At 51.7% G+C, this 17,929-nt stretch overlaps 1 protein-coding gene across 12 annotated transcripts in view; it reads left to right on the forward strand.

Moving 5' to 3' along the window:
- Positions 1 to 644: 644 nt before the first annotated feature.
- The window catches only part of Fbrsl1 (fibrosin like 1), a 78,614-nt gene continuing 61,329 nt past the window's right edge, over positions 645 to 17,929 (forward strand). For 4 of the 12 annotated variants that reach the window (XM_075981062.1, XM_075981084.1, XM_075981093.1 and 1 more), the window contains exons 1-2: positions 647 to 1,371; positions 13,638 to 13,838. In XM_075981062.1, coding sequence (XP_075837177.1) covers positions 1,084 to 1,371; positions 13,638 to 13,838 — 489 coding nt within the window. In that variant the 5' untranslated portion in view covers positions 647 to 1,083. Of the gene's footprint in view, positions 1,372 to 13,637; positions 13,839 to 14,612; positions 17,256 to 17,929 lie in introns of those variants that run through there. The other 8 variants (XM_075981131.1, XM_075981121.1, XM_075981155.1 and 5 more) reach the window with 4 other exon arrangements.

Here is a 17,929-nt window from a genome sequence, read left to right on the forward strand (position 1 = left end):
GGGAGAGGCAGATCCCCAAGGGAAGCATGCTTGAGGCCAGAGGGCTTTGGTTTTCAGCCGAGAACCACCTAATTTAGCTTGGAGAGCAGGGTGGGACCTCTGGATTTGAGGGCTTGCAGGTGGAGGATGGCATACACATTCCAGCACTGTGGGCCCCCAAACAGTCGGGCCCACAAGCTCACGTGCTTCCACTCAGTTTGCTGAAACCTGTTGAGGGTACAGAAACCCATCACCTCCCACGTAGAGGGCGGAAAAGGCGGTGCTGACCGCCACAAACTTCGCCGCAGGTGGCCAATTCTAGCAAGCGTGCGCAGGTCGCCGAGTGGGCGTGGTCAACAAGGCGGGACGTGAAGGGGCGGGATCTGAGCAGGACCTGGCTCACCGCCCTGCCACAGGTGAGCTGGACTGGAAGGCAAGGGCGGGGCCTACGGGACGGAGAGAGCTCAGACTAGAGAGGTGGAGCCAGGAGGAAAGGGGCGTGGCCTTACTGGGAGGGGCGGGACTCTGAAGAGAAGTGCACAAATGGGTGTGGCCTATTGCAGGGGCGGAGCAAAGGGAAAATTCTTCTCAGGGGCGGGGCTTAATGTGAAAGGGCGCTGGGCAGCTTAGCGCGGAGCCGCCGAGTCCGGAAGGGCGGAGCCAGGGCGGGGCCTGGGTGGGGCGGAGTCGGCGGGTCAGCCTCCCCAGCTGCGCCCGCTTCCTCCGGCACTCCGGCCTGGCGGAAGTGCGTCAGTTGTTATCCGCTCCGGCCGCTGCCACTACTGTTTCTGCCTCTCGATCTCGGTGATCAGGCGCTCCGCCACCCGCCGTCTTCGGCCGCCCGCCGCCGCTGCCCGCCGGTCGCCATGGGTTGCGTCCCTGAGGGCCCGGTGTAGGGCTGCTGAGCGCCGGCCGCCTTCCGATGCGCAGGGCCCAGACCCGGAGTAGCAGCCCGCGCGGCGCCCGGCGCTGAGCGTCCGTGCCCGGCATGCCCGCCCCGGCCCCGAGCCCGCCCCGGCCCCGAGCCCGCGCGGCGCCTTCCCAGCCCGGCGGCGCGGCGTAGCAGGCGGCGCGGGGCGCCAAGGTCATAGCCGCGGCGCCGCCATGGAGGCCAAGGTCCGGCCGAGCCGGCGTTCGCGCGCGCAGAGAGACCGCGGCCGGCGTCGGGAAGCCACCCGCGACGCCCGCGCGCAGAGCCCGTCGTCGGGCGACGAGCCGGAGCCCAGTCCTGGCAAGGAGAACGCGGGAGTCCGCGGCGCGCCGTCTCAGCGCCCTACTCCCCTGCGCGCAGCGCGCCCCCCGCGGCGCCGTCGCCGCGAGTCCAGCTCGCAGGAGGAGGAGGTTATCGACGGCTTTGCTATAGCCAGCTTCAGCACCCTGGAGGCCCTGGAGGTAGGTGGGCGCGAAGGTCGGACCGGGGACCAAGGAAACCTACCCGAACGCCGCCTGCCAATGAGAGGACCCGGAGTGAGGGGTGTGTGGGAGGACTTAAATCACGCCGCCCAAGCCGATTTTGCAGCAGTTGTTACTTGTTGCCAAGTTACCGCTGTGTCCTGGACTAACTGGGGAGTTGGGCAGTTTGGGGCCTCGGGAGGCAGCGACGATAAGGTGGACACTTGGGATTCTTTCTGTTCGGTGTTCTCTTAAGGGTTGTTTGGAGGGGACAGGGAGTAAATTGGCAAACCCTTCTTGGTGATGACTGATTATTGCTTGGGTAGAAGTAATAAGTCTACTAAAAATGCTACCTATCTGGCTGTGAGTTATCATGTACAATATTTGCTGAGCACAGTATCCTTTCTACCTGAACTCATGTTAGTAGAGAAGGAAGCGAGACACTTCAAGAGAAATGGCCAGCCAGTGAGTGAGTGGGTGGGTGAGTGGGTAGCCACTTTGTCTCTGGAACGCAAGTAGTTGGAAATGCTGGTCAGGCCTTCAGGGCACCAGCAGAACCTTCAAAGGCCCTATTCGCCCCTAGGAATGCAGAGATCTCCATCTAGGTGAGCACTCCTGGAACCACTTCTCAGTCTGCTGGGCTGTGGTTCCAGGGATCACTCTGTAGCTCTTGTCACTTCTGCCCTGACTGACAATTGGGGATTTCCCCAGTCTCCGGCAAAGCTTTGGGAAAGGGGTGTTTGTCATTGCAGGTCTCTAAAGGGAGTTCCCACCAAGCTCATACCCTAATTTTGGGGTCTGCTGGGTCTGTAGAGAGCTGAGGGTCCCACAGTGATGGCTACTATGAGTCGCCCTGGGAAGGGTTTGTCTCAGACGCCTGTAAATGATTGAAGCACAATCATACCTTGTGCTGAGCTCAGTGGTCTTCTGGGGAACATGAGATGAGTTCTGGGCCCAAGTCAGGGATCCCAAGCTAGGTGATTTTATGGGGTGTAGTTGTATTGTGTCTGGTACTGATGTACAGGATTTTGCGCCTGATGTTGGGGTTTCTGCTTTAGTGATGATAATGACACAGCCAAACACTGCACTAAAACCCCTACATTGCAGCCATAGTACCACATGCTTCAGATAGGTAATCTCATCTTCCACTTTGCCACACCTGTGTCTGCTGCCAGGCCCAGAAAGAGCCTGCACATCCATTTGGCCTTTCCCCCCATTTCTTCTCTAGCACATGGGCCTCTTTTGGGTCTTAGGTTTTGCAGTCTTGGTTTTAGTGCTCTGTCTGCCTGTGTACTGTTCGGTGCTGTTACAGCTTAGCCCTGCTGTCTATTTAAGATCTCATCTGAAGCGGGGTGGTGGTGGCGCACGCCTTTAATCCCAGCACTTGGGAGGCAGAGACAGGCGGATCTTTGTGAGTTTGAGGCCAGCCTGGACTACCAGAGCTAGTTCCAGGACAGGCTCCAAAGCTCCAGAGAAACCCTGTCTCGAAAAACCAAAAAAAAAAAAAAAATCTCATCTGAGGTAGGAATTTCTTTTTTCAGGTCTCTAGTTTTGTAGGGATATTTTTTAACCCATGTCTTTCATTGTCCCTTTTGGTCTCACCTTTTCCCATACTTTAGAGACTGATTGGTGTGCCTGGGATTCTTCCCCTCCAAACTTGTCAGTGCCCAGTACCCAGAATGGAGCAACCAAGACTCAACAGTGGGGAGTGTCTTGTGAATGTCCTGTGCAGTGAGGGAGGGAGTGAAGAGAAGAATGGTCTTTCAGGAAGTCCATAGTCGCTCCTTAAGGTCACACAGGACATGCATGAGAACAGCCCGTTTGGACCCAAGTGTTTTGCCTTTGTTAGCTGCGGTTGTAGTCTCTGGCCTTCCCCACCTCTTCTAGGCCACATATAGAGGGTTGACTTGTACAGGCTCACCAGTTTACTCCCAGGTCACTGAGAGATTATCCTGCCTCACTTTACACCTCAACACAAACTTGTTACCCCCATGGTAGTCTCTCTTATGACCTGAGTGTGGCTTTGGGAAGTACTTGGTTTCTGGGCAGATCACAAGGTCTAGATCGCCTCTAGAAGAGTTTTGCTGGGTCTCATTTACCAGTAAACTGTTTTCTCCTTGAGATCAGGTAATTTATAATCCCATCACCTCTTGATGACTAGTTCACTCTACTAGTTGTCTTTGCAGACACAAATTCATTTAGCCCTTCAATGACAACCAGGCTGGGGTCGGCACAGTCTGGAAGTGTGTGTGGTCCCCCTGCTCTACAGCCTCAAACTGGGGGGGAGATGACTAGCTACATTCTCAGGATTATCAGGACTCCAGTCCAGAGGTAGAGCTTATCTCAACAGTAACTTCCTTAGGATCCCTATGTCATGACACTGTTGAGTATCAGAAAAGCCTGCATAGTCCCAAAGGCAGTTCAGTGGATGGAATGACTTGGGAGAGGATGGAAGAAGGTCCTGTTACCTCATTTGAGGATGCCTGTGTAGGCTCCCTGTGCCAGGGCTGCCTCATATCTCTCTGCTAATCTTCCTTTGTTACTGTAGGGATTGGAGCCCTTGACTCCTTTCTGTCTGTGCTGCTTCCCCGGATGCCATGGTGGTGGCTGTTGGCAACAGGGTGTGGGGTAGCACTTAGTGATCCACAGATTTAGACTAAGAGTCTCATGTTGGAACTGAAGGTATTCAGTCTTCTCTCTTTTTTTTTCTTTTCCTTTTTTTTTTTTTTTCGAGACAGGGTTTCTCTGGTTTTGGAGCCTGTCCTGGAACTAGCTCTTGTAGACCAGACTGGTCTCGAACTCACAGAGATCTGCCTGCCTCTGCCTCCCGAGTGCTGGGATTAAAGGCGTGCACCACCACCGCCCAGCTCAGTCTTCTCTTAACAGGTTGGGGAGTGAAGGACAGGGATCCATAGAAGCCTGGGATTTGGACACTTAGGGAAAGTAGATCTTGCCCTTCTTGTGATCCCACACCCAGCAGTGAAAAGGTGAGGAACTGTTTAGGGCCAGAAGTATCCCCTTCACCCAACACAAGTGCCCCAGGTCACTGAACAAGTTGTGCTGGTACCTGTATTACTAGGAAGTAGACTGAGTCCTGCATCCAGCCTCAGGTAGACAAGCATTTTCTAGCCATAGGGCTAAGACTCTGGGGCCAGAGAACATTTTTACTACCATCACCAAGCAGAAACCACCTGTGGTTTCATGTCATGTGATTTCATTAATTTTTTTTTTCCCCGAGACAGGATTTCTCTGTAGCTTTGGAGCCTGTCCTGGAACTAGCTCTTGTAGACCAGGCTGGTCTCGAACTCACAGAGATCCGCCTGCCTCTGCCTCCCGAGTGCTGGGATTAAAGGTGTGCGCCACCACGGTCTGGCTCATTAATTTGTTTTAAGCAGCAAGTTGACTGAGGTGTTTGGAAAGTCAGGCTCTTTAGAAGATGGGTGCTTCAGCTGCAGTGCTACATTCCACAGGTGTCTGCTGTTTCTGGAGCCCCTGACTAGGGTAATAGCCCAGAACAGTTGTACCCCTACATGCGAAGGGAGGTGGTGTTTATTCACATTGGAGAGACAGACAAGTAACAACTATGTCACCTGCACACAGAAGGTTCTTCATAGTGGCCACAAAGAGCTGTGCTATCTACACAGGGAAGGAGAGTGCTCATCACAGAAGACACAAAACTGGATACATAAGTGTCATTTATAGTGGGTGGGAGTTGTTCCTCACAATAGAGATGTGGCTAGGTATATGAATGGCTGTGCCATCTAAAAAGGGAGGAGGGGAATTCCCAGAGGAGACACAGCTGGATACCGTTTGTCACACGCTTGGAGTTGAGGGAGGTTCTTCACAGTGGAGACAACTTGGTAGAAGCTATGCTGTTTACATAGAGAGGGAGTATTATTGTTCCTCACCTCTGTGCATATGAACTGTACTTGGGACAAAAGTGAAAAGGAAAATCGCCCCAAATGCTGTGTGCTGTGGTGCTTTTCTCTCTTTTGTTTCTGCATTCTCTGGTCAATAAATGTGACTTATAATTCACAAAATATATTCATAAAACCACACTGTGTACAGAGCTGTGCTTAAGCAATTGTCAGCCACTGGGCATGGTGGTGCATGCCTTTGATCCCAGAACTCCAGAAGCATGGGCAGGTGGATCTCTTTGAGTTCCAGGACAGCAAGGGCTACATAGAGAGACATTGTCTTTAAAAAAAAAAAAGACAAAAACTTGTCAGCTTAGCTGACAGCCACCAGCCTGCACTGTGACTTTTGGGAATGGCATATCGTGGGACAGTTTGGGAAGGTCTTCTCTCTGGCTGTGTTCAGGGGATTATGCCCATACCCTGCCATGCTGATGTTTGTGCATAGCTGTGGGAACTGAAACACATAGACATTTAGGTGAGGAGCGGAGAGCTATGGCAGGAAGCATTTTCCATTCACCGCCTGGCTCCCTTGGTTGATCCTGAATGAAGAGAACTTTGTTTTTTTGTTTTGTGTTTTGTTCCCCCCCCTCCGCCTCCGCCCCATCTTTTTCTGCTTCTGTGAGAAAGCCATTTTCCCAAAGCTGTCCCCATTTGCTCCTAGACAGTGCTCTTGAGTTCTCATTGGGTCTTCAAGCACTTGACTCTGGTCATCTTGCTTTTATTTATAACGCTAATTTTACTATGCTGCCAGTTGATCATTTCATAGCATTCCCAGAGCCACAGATTGATGGTAGTCTTGGCATCTTTCTTTTTTTTTTTTTTTTGGTTTTTCGAGACAGGGTTTCTTTGTGGCTTTGGAGCCTGTCCTGGAACTAGCTCTTGTAGACCAGGTTGGTCTCGAACTCACAGAGATCCGCCTGCCTCTGCCTCCCAAGTGCTGGGATTAAAGGCGTGCGCCACCACCGCCCGGCCAGTCTTGGCGTCTTTCCTTCCCTTGTGGGTGAGGTCCCTTTAGTTTTGGTTCTGACACGCATGCTGCGCTGGTCTTGAAGCACATTCCTATGCCTTGCTGACTGTGCTTGGGTTTTGTTCTTAGGATCCAGTAACATTTCAGCTCTTAGCTCTTGGGTGTCTCTGGAGCCCCATAGAGAACTGTTTATATAGAGTCCATTCCAGAATTAGCTATGAGTTTTGCTGCTGTCTTCCTGGTCTGAAGTTGTCTTGTTCCTTGTTCTACCAGCTCTGCTGTTTGGATTGGGGGCTTTTCTTTTTTCCTGCACTCTGAGGAGCAGCTACTTCTTTTACTGGACAAAATTCTTAGGTCACAGAATCCAACCTTGTTAACTGGTGACCGGTTGATCAGCATTGTTTGTGGTGGGGCCTGGCTTTCATGTCAAGAAGCCTTTTCAGGAGGCCCACCTATAAGCAGCAGCCGAGACCTAGAGGGATGCATGCACGGCAGTGCCCATCTGTTAATGCCAGGGTGCAGCCGGTTATAGGGTTGGGTAGTGTGGGAGGGGCCTAGTCTACTCAAATCCCTTGCGAGCTGCCCCTCCATCTACACTCATCTTAGCACCCCTCCATTCAGATTCCATAGTCACTTGACAACTTCCTTGTTCCCTTCTGTGACCTACCTGTTCCTGCCAAGATGATCCAGGCTTAAATCCAGGCCCAGTGTTAGCCTACAGCTCTTCCACCCGCTGGATCCCCAACTGCTACTAGGTGTGTTAGAACCTCTGATACCGACATGTGCTTGGGTGTGGTTATGTTTCCAGCTTTGAATGGGGTAGAAGGGATATGATGGAAGCTGTGTATCGTGTATAGGGTAGAGTAGAAGATATGAAACTAGTCAGAATATTACAGTGGAGTGGCAGGTGCCTGGCATGTTCTACCTGAGTAGTTAAAAAAGGAAAGTGTACCAACTAGGTACTAGTGTTCCTCAGCACAACATGAGCTGTTCTGTGTGGTTTCTGCAGAGAGCTGGTATGGAGAGCTATTGGCTTTGTGGTTTCATGCTGTGTACAGAGCTTTCTAGCTCGGGCAGGTGTCTTGCCGTTAGTTGGAGCATGTGTGGTGCATGCAGTTGTGTATTGGTGATTCCTGGTAGAAGCCTGGCTGTTGCCTGGCTTGGCAGCTCAGCTCTGATTCAGGCTTGAAACTGCCATATCGGGAGGAACAGCCACTTGTCCCTGTCCCTTAGACTTCTCAGGATGCCTCAGGTGGTGCCTGCATATCCTGTATTCACAAACCAGTCCCTCTTTCTGTAAGGAGCAGAGGAGTGTCAAAGTTTCCGTGCTATAGCTGTTCCTCGAAGCCTAGCCTTGTTGCTTAATGACAGAAAAAGGTCAGTGCTGTACTGTCTCCAGGGTGTAGGTATGGTTGGAGGATTTTGTGTGCTGAGCTTTCCCTTCTGGTAGCCTCTAAAGAGGCTGCAGTGTTGTTCCCATACTTATGGAGAAACTGAGGCACAGATTAAAGCTAGAGTCCCCAGTGAGATTCAGACAGATTCCTGGAGAGTGGCCAGCTTCCCCTGTTCTATTTTGTTCCATTTTGCTAGTAGCTCTTGCCTTGGCTTCTGTCTGTCTGACTAACCTACTCCCAGCTTCTATGTCCAGCTTTCTGCACCCTGGCTGTCCTGGGTGTCCTTCTATGTCCCGCTTCTTTGCAGTTTGTTCTCCAGTCTGACAGCTTTGTCATCTTCAAAAGGCCCAGGTTCCTCTCCCGTAAAAAGGCAGAGTTCTCACAGGGATCTTTCAGATGTGCTCTGGCCACCTGCCCCCTCAGACCCTGGCTCTTGGGATACTGCTCATACTGTAGAGCTTTGGTTGCCCCTTGACCAGATTCTGTTCTGTATGACCTTCCCTTCTCTTCATCTCATGATGTTGCCAGCACACTTAGAACTGGGAACTGAACCCAGTGACTGCCCAGGGAGGAGTGGCTCCTGATGAGGTGATGTGGTGGTATCCTCAGTATCCCTAGCTTTTCCCTTTATCTGAGGTAGGGATTAGTCGGGCAGAGTAGGAATAGGCTTGCTTGTCAAGGCTTCAACCTCAGGGGCTTCCTGTGATTCAGGAATACCAGTGAGTCTGTCTCAGGGCATCTACACATTCTCCAGCAGTGCAGCTGCTGTCTCCTAGCTCTCAGGAAGAGGCCCTGGGCTTCCTCTGCCCTCAGCCTTGCCAGCCATACATTGCAGAAAAATCTGTAAACTGCTTGGGAATACCTGCTTCCTGCTCTGGGTCTTAGTTCCTCATCTGCAGAAAGGGTAATGAGGCAACATGTGCTTGTTCTCCCTGCTACCCACTGGACACCAGGATGAGAGTCCTGTGGTGAGCATACTTAGGTCCCTGTGTCTTCCTTCAGTCTACTCCAGGCAGACCCTGCTGGACCTATATCCAGAACGGGACTACTTGTAGTGGTCTCCAGTACAGAGAGGAAGAGCAGGCTCAGTTTGAATGCTTGCCTATTGCCCCTCCCCACTCATTTAAACTTACCCAGATCCTTTCATGTCCCAGGCTTGTGGCATCAGAAATGTCCAGCCTGGCTTCAGCTGACTCTGCTATAGAAGAGGCTTTGGGAGACACCCTGGATGACAACTGAGCAGCAGCTGTGCTGAAGCTTTGATGGGCCTAGAGTGTGGCAGAAATCAGACCTGAGGTGTCTTCCCAGAATTTGGAAGAGAAAGTACTGTTTTAGACAGATGGGCTGTTGGCCTGCCTTGCTTTCTGGCTAAAGAGAATAGGCCAGGGAAAATGGCTTAGGGTAGACTATCCCTCCCAGGAGTACTGATCTCATGGGAGAGCACTGAGGATCCAGTGTATTGTGACTGGGGCAAGGGACTTGAAGGCTACCACACCAAGAAGAGCCTGGATCAGGCATCAGTCATGTTCAGAGACCTTGGCTCTGCCCTAGAGCCCCCAGACCTTCTCCCCTTTTCCTGCCTTTAGCCACACAGCCTTTTCTCTGCTCTGGGACCTTCTTGTCCATCTGGGTTACCACCCCTTTTTACTGTCTCCACTCAAATCTAGATGATCTGATTTCTTGTCTCTTATGGCTGTGGGAAATTGTATGTGTTCAGAGTACACAGAACCTACATCCTCACAAAAAGAGTGGCCACAAGCAGACAATGGGGTCAGAAGTGAGATCCCGTAAGGCCCTCCTACATGCTAACTTCTTCCTGGAAAACCGCTACCCTTAGGTCTTCCTCATTGACCTGTCCTAGAGAAACCATGCCTTGCCCTACCCCCTTAAAAAAAAAAGAAATGGGATTTGAGAACAAGGCTATAGTCTGTCTGAATGGAGCTGGAAGGAAGGATTGTGGAGACTGATTTCAGAACCGTTGCTCAGGCCAGCAATGTGGGCATGATATAGTAGTTTGATGTAGACCCCAACCAAGTGGCCTCCATGCTCCTCTGTCTAGCTCCAGCTCCTCCCTGGATAGAACTGCTAATAATGTCAGTGCTTCCCACCCTCTACACCTCGTTTAGCCATAGATAAGGCCTGCTGTTGTCTCCAAGTGACCCTCTGTCCTGCCAGTGTTGTGTGTGGCGCAGCTGCTTGACTAAGATCTGAAGGGATGAAGGAAGGTTCTTTGCCAGAACCCTGGGGGGTGGAATGCTCAAAACACTTTATTTAGTAATTGCAGGGTGGGTTATGGCCCTTGGACCCATTGGTGCTCTGGTCTCCCCAGCTTTTCCTGAACCCCAGCCCTGTAGCAGTAGTTGTGTAGCAGTATGTTCTCTGCCTCCCTGTATCCTGTGGCAGCCTGTGCTGGTCCTGTCCACCGAAGCCTGCTGTCATTGGTTGCTGGCAGCTGGGTAGCAGGTATGAAGGTAATGTCCATGAACTTGGAGATTTCAGAGATGGGGCACAGTGGTCTATACTTCTGGAGCAGATAAGAAGTCATGAGGACCTGTGGCGATCCTCTTGAACATTTGACTCAGGTTCTCTATGACTGAAACTCAGCAGCCAGTTGGGAGAAGCAAGCTGAAGAGAGAAAGATCTGGGAGGGAGCGCCCTATTTCCACCTTAGCTGGAGAGGTAGTTAAGATGCCAGTAGGTTGGGTGCTGCCCCAGGGGTCAGAGGACTGCAAGGACTGGTTGGTTCATGGGAGTCCTACCTGGGTGGATACCTGAGTGGAGATCTTGAACTTGGGTAGACAGCAGCCCAGAGAACAAGTAAACTGGTAGATTCAGCATGAGGGGAAGTCTAAGGAAGGCTGCTGAGATGTTTAAGTAGTTGGTGAGAAGGGAGCCTGGAGAACTGGAGCAGTATTTGCCTGTACAAGGTTCTGATACTCCAGACTCAGATTTTCCAGGGGCAATTGTCACATGGGTTAGGAAGCTCGGGACAAGGCTTCAGACAGGCTTGGGCCAGGCCTTCCTGCTTTGCCAAAGGGAACATGCCTTAGGCTTGTTGATAATAGGGGTAAGAGTGAGCATATACTTTCTTGGTTAAAGGGGATGGGGCTGAGCCTTAGTAAGGATCATGATGGGAGTTAAGTAGCTTGGCCTCTCTGAAGAGAAACAAGTCTCCTTGTGGTTGGTTTAATGTAGTACAATTAGAATTTTATTGGTATTGCATAGCAGTAACATGATGGGAACAGTCATGTAAAGTCACCATTAGAAAATTGAATAGAGGTGGCAGGGAGAAACAAGCTGTGGAAACAAAGTGGTGGTACACGCCTCTTTAATTCCAGCATTTGAGAGGCAGAAACAGGTGGATCTCTGGGTTTGAGGCTAACTTGGCATACCTAGTGAGTTAGTGAGTTCCAGGGCTACACAGAGAAAAACCCTGTCTTGAAAAGCCAGAAAGAAAAAAAAAAAAGAAGGAAGGAAGAAAATTGAATGGGCAATTTCCTTTACTAGGCATTTAGCTTGGTGTTCTTTTTGGGGTGGGGAACACAAGTTTGAAGCCTGGAATGATTGTGGGACTGTTAGCACAAACAGCACCTTGTATGTGGCTTGATTGCTGGTGGCTAACCCTGCTGCACATGATAGTCAGATCTACTCTGTACTCTGTCTTGCTGCACAGGTCCTGGCAGGATGACTCCTTGGGCTCCCAGTGTTTGTCTTCTGCCAGACTCCTCAGACAGGAGCTGGCATTCTCCGGGGTGCTGGAGTAGGGGTTGTTTGTATAAGACTCTGGGTTACCAGAGACCAAGCTGTCTTTCTGGATGGCTTCTCTGAGCCTCTGGTGTCCGTGTTTGGTTTTAAGATACTCAGTACTGGTTGTATGTGGATCCATTGAGTGTCTAACAGAATACCTAAGGCAGGGCCTACACTGGGTCATGAATAGAGAACTTGTCCATTAGTGTTTTGAGCCTTTCTTTCCTTGGTGTCCTAGCACCTTTGTGAGTGGCTACTTTCCCTGGAATTATTTTGGCTCATTTGAAGACAGAGCCTAGAGCCCTGCTTTCTCTTAGACCTGGGGTACCTGAACCTGGTGCTACAGTCACGGTGCTCCAGTGCTGGCTGCCTGGGCTCTGACATATGGCTGTAAGTAAAACCTCTCTGAGCGTCAGTGCTTACCCTGCGGGGGGAGGGGGTGGGGGAGTTAGACTGTAGAACAGCAACTATGGGACACTGCTAAAGGCAACTCTGTGCTGTGTCTTATCCCCTTGGTTATTTAAATATAGGTTAAGCTACTGAAGGCCCTTTCTTTACTGGTGGTCTAAAAGCAGGGCTTTTAGAGACAGGGTCTATTGGGGAGTGCTTAAGCTCCAAAAATGCCCAGACAGACAGAATAACCCATTGTTCCCCAGATGCCTAGGTGATGCTTGAGCAATTTCTGTGCTCTCCTAATGTGCAAGGTGAAAGTTGGTTTACACCAACCGAGAATTTCAGAATTGAGATTCGGTGACAGCCTTGCTAGTACCCCTTGAGTGAGTCACCTTTGTTCCCTCAGGCAGGTGTACACATAAGATTCATTCATGAGGGGAAATCTGAAGGTGTCTTCCTTTGGGGTAGGGGCTGGCTACTATCACTCACTAGCCAGCCCTTCCCTAGGCTAAGTGGGGCAGATGACCAAGAAAACAATTCTGTGTGCAGGATGAGACTAGAAAGTGGACTAACAGAATGGGAGGGGCCAGTGGAGTCTTTTATCATATACAAAGCAGAGTACCAAATAGATACAGAGGATTCAAATTCCTCGTAGGGGCCTGGGCCTGGATCTGTACTAACTGTCAGTTTTCCTGTCTGATTACTTTCTCTTTCCTTCTGCTTTCTGCTGTTGGGGAAGACCAGGCTTGCTCTCTCTCCCCCTCCCCAACCCTTTGGTGTCCTAGTCAGAGATTGTCATTGTTTAGTATCCATTAAAGTTGACCTCAGTTTATTTAGACTTTGGGTCTGAAACACCCTGCAAACAGCCCTGTCACAGCTATAACATCAGAGTGCCTATAAGTCTTTGCTTTTTTTTTCTTGGTACATTTCAGTCCTTAGCAGCAGGGCAGTCTTGATAGCCCAGGGCCCTTGTGGACAGATGACAAGACAGTCTGCAGTATGGGTTTAATGAGATCAGGACCTTAAATACTTGTGTATTGCAAAAGGTTATTATGTTCAGCCTTAACCTGTCCAAGGTAGAAAGGCAGGGCAGAAACTCAAATCTTCTGTCTCTGGGGCGGGGGTGGCTCTGCTTTTGAGGCCTTGGGATGTTCCCTTACAGATTTTCCTGTTTTTGGGGAGGTTTTGTTTTTCTGTAGACTTCACTGTCCACTGCTTTTGGGGAAGTCTAAGCTGCATGTGAGTGTTTGCCTCATTTCTGTGCCACCATTGATAACCAGTGCTGGTCATTGCTACAGAAGTGGGGGTCCCAGAACATGGGGGTACAGATGACCACTGACAGGGCTAGCTGACAGTAATGTCTTTGAAGTCTGACAACATGAAAGATACTTGGCAAGGCTCTCTGCAGTCTCCTGGGTAGTGGTGCTTCCTGTGGAATGAAGTATGTCACTGGGAAGAACATAGGGAATTAGGGCCACTGGGAGGCACTTCTGTGGAAAGTAGGGATCACCTGGGGTATTTCCTATTCTATATAGCATGTTACCAGGGGACATTTCCTGTGGGTGTCACTTGGTGAGGCTCATAGGTATCCTTAACCCCAGGCCAGTGTGCCACCTCAGAGAGTTCCCAAGTATGCCATACATGAAGAATTGTACAATACTGTTTACTAGGCCCCTGGGAACTTGGGAATTTCCTACATAATCCAGCCATCACCTGTCTGTTTCCCTTCAGACATGGCTTTACATGTTGGAGGCTCCTTCCTGTGAGGAGTCTCCACAGCCTGAGAACCTGCTTCATCTCCATAGGGTATTTCCACAGGTTGACATGTATTTCCTTCTTTCTCTGCAGAAGGACATGGCTCTGAAGCCACATGAGCGGAAAGAAAAATGGGATCAGCGCCTCATCAAGAAGCCCCGAGAGTCAGAAAACTGCCCATCTGCTGAGCTGAGTGAGAACAGGCAGCCCCTGGAGGTGGGCAGTCCAGGGCAGAATGCAGAGCCCACTTGTGATGAAGGGACTAAGAAGGTCCCGTTGCAGCCCTCCAAACAGGTAAGCATCCTGTGCCCTCCCTTACTCAAGATCTCTGCAGTGGTGGGATCTGCACCAGTTCTATACGCACACCTGGACCCCACCCTTCAGCGTCTGGCCTGCCTGGCAATGCACCCCATCGTTGCTAGGCTTGGGGTATGGGGTAGATAGGTAGGAGCCAGGCTGGTCACAGAGGTGCGGGGACCTGTCTGTCTGCCCAACTGAAAAGGCCTGCCTGGCCAGTGCTATTGCTTTTCCCCAGGAGTACAGGGGTGTGTGCTGGCCAGGATGGGTGACAGTGCTAAGCTGATAGGCCGGCCCCGCTTCCCGCTGCGTCTGTCAGGTTCCGCCGACTAGGTGTCTGGAGACATCCAGAGTGTCTCTAAATGGATATGGGGACAAGGCTCCTGCTAAGAGAGGGGAATGCTCAGCCAAAGGCTTCAGGTGATGGTCCAGCAGTGAAAGGAGAAACCAAGAAAAGGGATGCCCTCCCTCCCCCAGGAGGAGTGTTTCTGGCCATATGAGGTCTGTCAGAGCAGGTAGAAACTGGTCTGTGCTGCCTGAGCATGGGTCTGTCCTGAGTCATGGCTCAGTGCTGCAACTGCTTTCCTTCTGAGGACCCTAGGCCTGTGCCCTCTTTTTATAGAAAAAGGGCTTTTCTCAGCAGTTAAGACTGCTCTGAGCTCCCTTGGGAATTGGGCTTTGGAGAGGGAATAGCATGTCTTGGGCCTGGGCTGGATGGGGGATCCGCGGGCACACCTGCCCAGGTGGACACATACTCTTTCTTCCATGCAGGTGTGCTCCCCAGAAGGGGGGCCGCTCCCAGCCAGCCCCTGGCACCAGAACGGCCCGGCCCAGCACCAGCAGCAACAACAGCCCAGCCAGTCCAGCCAGCCCCAGGGGCCCCTCCCAGCCCCAGGGCAGCCCTGCCAGCCCCAGCGGCCACCCCTGGGTCAGCGTGCTTGGCCCCATCGATCACTTGGCTTGAGACAGCCTTGCCAGCCCCGGCGCCCACTTCTGGGCCCTGGTCAGCAACACCGACCCCAGCATCTGCTTCCGGCCCCAGATCAGCTCAGCCAGACCCAGCGCTCACGCCTGGCTCAGCCCCGCAGGCCACTCTTGGCTCTTCCAGGCTCCAGGCAGCGCCTGCAGTCCATCCAGACTCCATGGCATCGCTACCCACTTCGGTCCCTGTTGACCTCGTGTCACCTCTGCCGGTCTCTACTGACCGTGTGGCACCGTTGCCGACCTTTGCAGTCATGGACCACAGAGTGTTCCTGTGACCAGCCCTGTAGGGCTGCCTCAGGACAGCGCTGCCAGCCCCCTCGGACTCTCACCTTGCAACCACGCCATTGTCCCACCAGCCACCTTTCAGGCCAGTGCTGCTGCTCCTGGCAGGCACTGTTGGCCCCACATCAGCAGAGCCAGCCCCATAGATCTCTCCTGGGCCAGTCTAGTGGCCCCCGACAGTCACTGGTGGGCCTCAAGCAGCCCCAGCAATTAGTTGAAGGCCCAGAGCAGAGTAGCTCTCCAAATCCTGCCCTGCTGAATCCTAGACAGTCACAACAGAAGTGTCCAAGTCTTAGCCCAGAGCCATCTCACCTACCTAAACAGCCCCTCATGGGCCCAAAGAAGCCCCTGCGGTCACTTCTGGGCCCAGACCAACTTCGCAAACCCCAACCGTTACTTCCCCTACCCGATCGCCCTTCACTTCTGGGGCAGCCAGGCCTGGCCCCCCAGCCTCTTCTGAGGCCCCTTTGTCAACTGAGGCGGCAGTCCCTACTGGATCTGGTGCCAGCCCGTCAACCCCAGCCTTCGATCCTGGGCCATCCCTTCAGGCCCTTGAGGACACAGTGGACTCGAAACTCTGCCCCAGGGGTGGCCCGCCAAGCCCCGTCTGTGAGTCCTGGAGCATGAGGCTTGTAGATAACTCCCTGGATGAATTTGTCACGCTGCAGTTGGGCTGCACCAGTGAGAACCTTACTCTTTAGATGCTTTACAGACTGCCATGAGGCTGTTCCCAGACTGCTTTGACTGATTGGGGCCTGAGGTCAAGGCAGGAAAGCCCCTGCTGTGCCAAGACCAGGCCCAGGCTCATCGCATCAGAAGCATCAGAAGAGAGATGAACGCCAAGTCATTCCATCATCCTACTGCCCCTTCCATAGGTGTCAGGCCTCTTGGTGTTACTGTGCCCCTCACATGCTTTATGTTGGACAACTCCTAGGAGAGGTTACACAGCCACCCAAGGACTTGGAGCCTGTTGGGATCCTTCAGCATCCTTTGGTGCCTCTAATTGCCAACAACATTTTTGCATCTCCCCGTCTCATGCATGTGTGCAGGTGCAAGTGGTGTGTCCATGTGTGCCTGTGTGTGGCGGGCATGTGTGAGGCCTAGGCCTCACTTTCTGTCCCCCACTTCACACCCACTGTGTTCCCTGCCCTGAGCACAATGGCTTAAGTGACTCAGGGCCACAGCGTGCATTTGGTTAGGCAGGTTTCAGCTCACTCTGTAGTAGTGTGAGTGGCGGGCTGTGTTCCCACCCAGCTCCGCACGGCTAGCTTTACCCGAAATAATTACACAGAAACTGTATTCTTTTAAACACTGCTTGGCCCATTAGCTCTAGCCTCTTACTGGCTAGCTCTCACATCTAGATTAACTCATTTCTAATAATCTGTGTACCACCACAAGGTGGTAGCTTACCAGTTAGATCTTAACCAGCATCCATCTTGGAGAGCAGAGCTATGGCGACTGCCTGACTCGGCTTCTTTCTCCCAGTATTCTGTTCTGTCTACTCCGCCTATCTAAGCTGCTGTCATATCAAAAGGGCCAAGGCAGTTTCTTTATTAACCAACAGACCTATGACCCTCCTCAATCATCACACCTTTTGGCTGTGGGATGGTGTTAGTGTCTACTTGAAGATCCTCCAGCTGCATAAGATATGAAGGGGTGGTGACTCCGTGGCTGCTTCCCCACCTCTCAGGGCTTTCTCCACCCCAGAGACACTGACAGGGCAGCTAGAAGCCTCTATCCGGACTCTTCATCCCCGTTACAACAGTGTTCAACCCTGATTCCGATGCCTATTACTACACCTTTGGGCCTGCACCTGTCCCTATTACCTGCAATCAGGGGTTGTTCAGCTTGCCAAAGTTCCATCTTAGGGGAGCCAGCCCCACACTGGATCTCCTGGAGTCCCAGTGGCTAGATTGAGTCCCTGAAGGGGAGGTGACCAAAGCAGAGAGAGGACTCCTGGGCTTGGAACTTCTACCTGGGGGGGTTGTCTGGGCTACATGGCTGGGCCCCAGTCACTGTACCTGGTACCTGTTCTTATTCCTGTTGACACTGGATAACCCCTTTCTGATGCTTAGCACAGCCTATGAACTGAGAATTTGGAACTTATTTTTCTGATTATAAAAATAAAGTGCCATGCCATTTTTATAACAGTGTTTTATAATTTAAATAGATGACCTATTTCCCGTTATTTATTCCATTGAGTGGTTTTGTATATCTAGAGTTGGTCTTTTGTTCACTAAGTACTAGACAGAGGAGACTTGGAGTCACATTCTGTCCTGTGGGTCTGGGGAGCTGCTGTCCTTGCCATGACCCTCATGGAGAGGGCTGTAGTACCCAGACATGTGCAGTAGAAGTTTGTGGTGGGTATTGAGTTATTAAGGGTGGAGCTCTTGAGGGCAGGATTCACACGCCGAACTGGGCCCATCCATGTCAGTGTTTTGAAGAGAGTTGGCTGCATGGGGGTGGCCCAAGGAACCTAGCGCCTGAGTTAGACTGCCCTGAACCTACTCTGCACATTAGCTTGTGGAAAGGGTTAGGGAAATCCTATTTTTGATGATGCACCGCACTCATACAGGTCCTTCTGTCCTGTTTGGGGCCAGAAAGTGCATTGTAAAGTCCTGTTATCTCCTACTGCTCTGCTTAGTCTATTCCAGGGTTGGAAGGCTGGTTGGTTGTACCTGAGGGTATCTATTGTATCAGGCCACTCTGGGTGCCCTTGGCTGCCTCTTAGTTGTGTGTTTAAGAGGGGAAATAGAATACTGACAGTGGTGGGCAGATTAGCACAGAAAGTTGAGGCTCCTAGGATGAGGTCTTGTAGACAC

This window comes from Microtus pennsylvanicus, chromosome 1 (assembly GCF_037038515.1).
Source record: "Microtus pennsylvanicus isolate mMicPen1 chromosome 1, mMicPen1.hap1, whole genome shotgun sequence".
NCBI classification, from domain to species: Eukaryota; Metazoa; Chordata; class Mammalia; order Rodentia; family Cricetidae; genus Microtus; species Microtus pennsylvanicus.